The following is a 6984-nucleotide window of genomic DNA, read 5'->3' as shown; positions in this document are numbered from 1 at the left end:
GCCCAGAACAGCTGGAATTTAGGGCAGTCTGGCAACACACCTTCCCTTCTTCCCTGGGGCCATTCTTTGACATCAGCAAATCCCCCTTTAAACTGAGGGACTGGTTTTCCCTGGTGGAGAGATTTGACTGGTTCTTCTTGTGTACAGGGGCTGGGGAGCAGCCCAAAGTCAGCACCTACGTACTGCAGATTTTTGCCTTCAGAACATTCTTTTCACAGACACAAGAGCCAGAAATGCAAGGCCAGATCCTTAGCTGGTATCAGTTGGTGTAGTTCTGTCAAAGTCAACTGACAGACACTTGGGAGCTCTCTGTTTTTAAGGACGTGGGAGGTGGATCACACAGGAAATGCTAATCCGGGGGGGGAGGTGGAAGGGGGGCATTTTTGGAAGTGGGAAGTTACCACAGACAAGAGTCCTGACCTTGCCCTGAGATCCTCTTCCCTGATCCCCAGTACTGCCCCAATCTACCTTTTTGCTACTATTTACTGCCAGCCTTGGACAGCATTTGGGAGTCACATCATTGTCAAGTCCAAGTGTTCTAAAAATCATGAGATTGGCTTAAAAACCCACGAGCCTTCCAAAAGGGAACACATGTGGGGTCGTCTGGTGTCTGAGCCTTTAGGATATATTTGGGTCACATTTCTACACTTTGCTCTGCAAGCACAAAGGCTAGAGTCTTTCCCCCACCCCCTGCTTTATTTTTAAACAAAAACTTAAGTTGATTCTCCCATAATCACATGCTTCCAGGAGCTGGGAGTTTATAAAAAGCACCAAGTCTCATGAGAGTTGGCAACGCTTTCGGGCTAACTGGGAAGGCATGTCCACATCACAGCACTGACTGAAGAGCCAAGCAGAGAGCAGCTGGGAGGCAAAAAGGCCCAGATCTTCAGACATATGTAGGTTCCTAACCTCCATTGAAATCAATAGAAGTTAGGAGCCTAAATACCTCTGAGGATCTGGGCCAGAGTTGTCAGTGCATGTCTATCTATTTAACCCAAAGTAGTTCATACACAAGAGAAAAATGTCAGTTTCCAAGCTCTCCTTATTTAAGGCTGGGTCTTAAGATGTTGTGTTTGTAGAGATGTCAGGAAAGATATAGCAAGTTTAAACCACTGCATGGGTCAATGCTTAGCTAATTTCTAGATGAATGACAAAGGAAACAGGTTGCATCAAGGCTGCTGCTCTCACTTCCTTCTGTGGGGAGATACACACATTGCCTGAAAAAGAACTAAGCCAGTGTGCACTCTGCCCAGCAACGATGGGCAACTGGGTGGTGAACGAGGGACTCTCCATCCTTGTCATTGTAAGTACAATACCTTATTGTGATTCACATTTGGCCACACGTGTTGTGAGAGCTGAAATATGCTGATCACTTGGAGTCAATTTTAATGTTTCTGATACTGTGGCTATGGGCAAGCAGTAGAACCTGAAGAGAATTACTACTAAGAATTACCAGGTGAAATCCCAGAGTTCCTTAGTAGTAAAGTGCCATTGAGTTCAGTGGGGCCAGGTTTTCATTCTGTATTTTAAGTCTCATTTGATTAGTTATATGCATGTAAGTGTTTGGATGGGAGAGTGATCATGGCATGAGAGCAAATAACATTACATTTCAATGTAAACTCTGTGAGTGCAAGAAAAGAAATACCTTATCAGACTATCTAGAAATAAGTGCTAATGAAACTGAATTATATAATCTACAGTGCTCAGTGTATTATTTATGTCAGAGTGGCAGATTCTGGGATTCTGCATGTGGGGATCCTTTGTTAAGACTTGCTGTGCTTGACTCTTGTATGAATATGCAGTGAAAACAATGCTATGTCATTCTAGCCATGGGGTTCAATTAGTTCCAGCCAGGATATAAAAGTGATTGGCATCCCTCTCATGTGTAGGGGAACTAGGGTCTGGGACAGAGAGATCATCCTGGAAAAGCCAAACTTGGAGAGGAAAACTTAGATGGGAGTTTAATAATTGGGTGTTTTATTTGATTTATTAATAAAGCCAAATGCCCCCAAAAGACTAGGTTCAGACTAACCAGCCTGTATGTTTGCATGTGTGTATATATATACACAGCAACACACATATTAGAAGCAGGATGTGAATTCAACCGAGATTCCTGTTATGTTCCTGTATTTTTCTTTTAAACAGTTGATTGCTAGCCAAAGTTATCTTAAATTCTGGCTTGATATACAGTGCAATTATGAGAAATAGTGAATTGATTCTATATCTTCAAAAGAGTTACTAGACCATCATGAAGCTGGTTTTTAGATTTGCTTTCAAAATGTCTAAAATAATGTAATAATGCTGATGATGTGTAATAGGTTTATTAAATGAACAGCCATAAATTAGTCTGGAAATCATAGGTACTGATCTTGCAAATACTTTTGAATATGCTTAATTTTATAGACCTGAACAGTGCCATTGAAATCAATGCTCAGGTGCCTATAATTACGAATGTGAGCAAGTGTTTGCAGGATCGGAGCTTTAATCTTCCTCAGGCAAAAGAAATGATACTTTCATGTTTAAGAGCTCAGCTGCTCTTTTTTCACATTAAAGAGCCTGTTTTAAGAAAATATTAATGATACAAAAGATATAGATATTCAATTCTGTAATGACAGTTACCTATAACTAGTCATGGAATTAATGATGGTCATCAGCTCAACCATGCACACATGGCCTCAGGGTCACATGTGCCTCACAAAACCACCTGAGCTAAAGGGAACACTTGATAAACTGCTGCAGTACTATGGCTTATTTCCTCTATAGGCTACAACCTTTGAGAAGGTGGTCTAATCACACACACTTAAAAAGATCTGATGTTGCATCCAATTCAGGGCAATGGTACAAATATATGTTAGTCAGTATGTGTAGTCTTAGGGAGGATACTTGTAGCACTGTTAGCTGTAGGGTTATTCCACTAGTGTATATGCCTGGAGAGGAAAAAGGGGATTTAATGGGGATGGGAGCTGGGATGGAGTGTAGGGAAATTATAATATAGAATGAAGGGGTAGCACAAAATAATAAAATAATAATAATAATATAATAATAAAACACCTTAATCACTGCCCCTGAGGAAATGGTAGCCTTCATTATATTAAAGAGGTAAATGGGGTGAAGATTTAAGGCCAAAAAGGGTTATTAGATCATCTAGTGTGACCTCCTAAATACCATAAGCCATAGAATTTCATCCAGTAACTTCTGTATTGAGCCCAATTTGTGTCTGATTAAAACATATCTTTTGATTGCATCCAATCATGTATTTTTCTCATTCAGCTTGTGTGGCTGGGCTTAAATGCCTTCCTCTTTTGGTGGTACTACAGAGTATATGATGTTCCAGTCAAATTCTACTATAGCAGAGAGCTTCTTGGGGTAAGTACAGCATGTGTGTTACCATGGCATATACTGAACAGATACAATTTTAACTACATCTTCCTAGTTTGTCCTCAATTCTATTTGGTGGAGATAGTAGCAGTTCAAAACTCATACAAACAGATAATTGAAAACACATGGTGCTTTCAAACAGAAAAATGGAATGCAGAGCAGACAAATCCCATTTTGGAGATGTCTTCCAGGAAGATTCACACTCCTTTTAATTAAAAAATAGAACACAGATCGTGATTGTTTTATTAAGCAGAAGCTGTGCAAAGTATTGCCCTGGAATAAAAAAAAGTTATCTTAATCATTTTTTTCATAGAATCATTTTTCTGTTCTGAAGTGAATAGTTTACACAGCTGTTTGCCCACAAGGCTAGTTGTCATTTATGATTATATCAAAATATATCTATATATAAGACCCTGGAGTACCAAATGTAATCCAATTGACTGAGATAGGTCATGTGACCTATTGTAAACTACAGGTCTGTCTCATCTTACGCTGGAGTTATGTTCCGCGGTCAGCGCGTAAAGCGAAAACCGTGTATAGTCAAAATTACATTGAGTTCAATGGCGGACGGAATCACCCGCACTACAGGTACAGTATTAAAATTGTTATTTTTCTCTTTTTTTTTGTTTTTGCTGACCGCATAAAGCTGAAATTGCGCATGTTAAATGTGCGTAAGATGCGACAGGCCTGTAGTTTCCAAAGCTTTTTAAATAAATTTAATTTTTTTTTAAATTAATGGAGATATCCTATCTCCTAGAACTGGAAGGGACCTTGAAAGGTCATCAAGTCTAGCCCCCTTGCCTTCACTAGCAGGACCAAGTACTGATTTTGCCCTAGATCCCTAAGTGGCCTTCTCAAGGATTGAACTCACAACCCTGGGTTTAGCACGCTAATGCTCAAACCACTGAGCTATCCCTCCTCCCCCAGCATATTACCACATTAGACATGATGAAACAGACTGTTGCTAAAGCCAATTTGTGAGATGCTGCAAGAAATTCAAACCAAGCTGATTTCTATTAGTATTTTTATATACTACAGAGAAGTCAGTGATGGGGATTGTGCATATTTTTTAAAAAGTGATCACGGTAGAACCTCGTTATTGCAAAAGTTACTGTTGGCTCTGAGTCATAAAACAACATGATATTTTCCACAGAGTTGCTGATTTGATTCAACAAAGCTGGGAATCTTGCTCTTGCTTTCACAGTCAAATGTATTGGTCAAATTCTGCTCTTATTTATAAGGGTGCAACGCCCTCTGAAGTGCTGCTTCTGTAACTGAAAGCAGAATTTTTCCAAAATTGCTCAGTCTGAATGGAGATTTACAAATTGTTCCTCCATCCTTAATAAAAAAAACAAAAGAAGCAAGCTTCTTCATCCTTTTTTTGATGCTCTTTGTTGAAGTTGTAAATCTGAAACCATGAGGAATATGATGATCAATACAAAGTTTTCTTTTAAAATGGCACCGGTCATAAAAAGAAAGAGAAACCCGTATTTACAAAAAATCATTGGACTAAATCTAGTCCTGGTTTCTTTCTTGAATATACATATTATAAGATACAGTTTCCTAGTATGCTGTACCCCTCTTCATGTGACTCCCTACCAATCTTCAATGAGACCACATTCTAATAGTCATCAGATGGGGGACTGCTAACTGGTTACATCTGCTCTGTGTTTGGCTTCAGCTGTCAGACCTAACAGTGAGCCTTTAAAATAATGAGATGATTTAAACACTGAAAAGGGAAGCGAGGTTTTATTTGAAGGCATCTCTGTGCTGCTATGTGTGTGTTCAACTAATCTGTACAGAGCAGTACTCGGGTGAAATCTAAATGACACCCCTAATTCTCATTTGTATTCAGGCTAAGTGTAAAGAAGCTTTAGGGTGGGTGAGCATCAGGACTTATGCCTGGTCCACACTAACCCCCTACTTCGAACTAAGGTACGAAAATTCAGCTACGTTATTAACGTAGCTGAATTCGAAGTACCCTAGTTCGAACTTACCGCGGGTCCAGACGCGGCAGGCAGGCTCCCCAGTCGATGCCACGTACTCCTCTCACCGAGCTGGAGTACCGGCGTCGACGGTGAGCACTTCCGGGATCGATTTATCGCGTCTAGACAAGACGCGATAAATCGATCCCAAAAGATCGATTGCTTACCGCCGGACCCGTAGGTAAGTTTAGACCTACCCTTAGGGTACATCTACCATGCCGCTGGGAGTGTGCCTCCCATCCTGGCTACACAGACATGTGCTAGCTCTGCTTGAACTAGCATGCTAAAAATAGCAGTGTGGATGTTGCAGCATGGGCTAGATTGGACTTTGGGCAGGGGCGGTCTGGTGGGCTTGTACTCGGCAGCTAGCCTGGGCTGCCATCTATGCCATGATGGCTGTACTGCTATTTTTAGCATGCTATCTCAAGCAGAGCTAGCACATGTCTGTCTGCCCAGGCTGGGAGGTAACCTCCTTCCCAGTTGCTGTGTAGACATACCCTTAGTTTCTTACACAATGTGCTGTACTGATATTGCCCTATCTTACATTGCATTACAGTCTGCTTTGGCCTGGGCACGAGCACCTGCAGCCTGTTTGAATTTCAACTGCTTGCTGATTCTGTTGCCAGTCTGTCGAAACCTGCTCTCCTTCCTCAGAGGATCCAGTGCGGTAAGATGAAGAAAGACTTTCAGACTACTTGAGAGAGAGCAGCCCACATTACTGAGCTCGAGTTCCCCAAAAGTATCTTCCTTTTTACATGCCCCTTTTCAGAAGTAATGAAGTCCCGAGTTTTGCCGTGGAAAAGAAGTGAGGGTTATACACTGAGAACAACTGAACTACAAAGGCCTCGCTTACAAACTGTCATCCCTGGAGTTGCACCCATTTATGCCAGAGATGAATTTGGCCCCTGGCTTCCAACTTTGTGCCTGAAATTTTGAAAGAAAGAAAAATACTTTCAAAAGCTGTGAGAGCTGGATTTTCACACTTGATCCTTCTCTTACATTCTCCCTTCTCTGCTGTGCCTGGTTTATGCCAGACTCAGCATAAAATTGCTTAACAGGCTTCTGACCTCATGTGCAGCCCATGTAGCACAGGTACAATAGGCTGCACATGAGAAGCACTAGGTGGTGTTCCGTGCTAGCTGAAATTGTGAGTGGTCTTCCATGGTAGCCCTAACCAGTGCACACTGCAGCAACCAAGACATGGATAACTGAGCGGAAAATATTCTATCCAAGCACAAACCTATCCTTGACTACTACTGTCAGGGCTACAAAAGGAACCTCAGGTTGCAAACCTTACTAACACAAAATGTTCAAATGAGGACCCCCAGAACTCAACCCCCCCTGCTCCCTGCCTGCCCCAACCCCTCTCCACCCCCCTGCCTTCTGACAGCCCCCCCCGAACTCCCGACTCATCCAACCCCCCCCAGCTCCTTGTCCCCTGACCACCCCCTCCAGAGACCCCCCACCCTAACTGCCCCCCAAGACCCTCCTTGCTCCCTGTCCCCTGACTGCTCTGACCCCTATCCACCCCCCGCCCCCTGACAGACCCTGGGACTCCCATGCCCCATCCAACCCCCCCACTCCCTGATTGCCCCCTCCAGAAACCTCCCACCCCTAACAC

General features: G+C 42.5%; 1 protein-coding gene across 1 annotated transcript in view; it reads left to right on the top strand.

Annotated features, from left to right (window-relative positions):
• Positions 1-983: 983 nt before the first annotated feature.
• Positions 984-6984, top strand: part of LOC117868526 (cytochrome b-245 heavy chain) — a 36922-nt gene continuing 30921 nt past the window's right edge. Inside the window, exons 1-3 of the mRNA XM_034754566.1 lie at positions 984-1303; positions 3271-3366; positions 5920-6030. Of these exons, the coding sequence (XP_034610457.1) occupies positions 1148-1303; positions 3271-3366; positions 5920-6030 (363 nt within the window). The 5' untranslated portion in view covers positions 984-1147. The remainder of the gene's footprint in view (positions 1304-3270; positions 3367-5919; positions 6031-6984) is intronic.

This window comes from Trachemys scripta, chromosome 1 (assembly GCF_013100865.1).
Source record: "Trachemys scripta elegans isolate TJP31775 chromosome 1, CAS_Tse_1.0, whole genome shotgun sequence".
NCBI lineage: Eukaryota > Metazoa > Chordata > Testudines > Emydidae > Trachemys > Trachemys scripta.
This window is presented reverse-complemented; position numbering and strand designations above follow the sequence as displayed.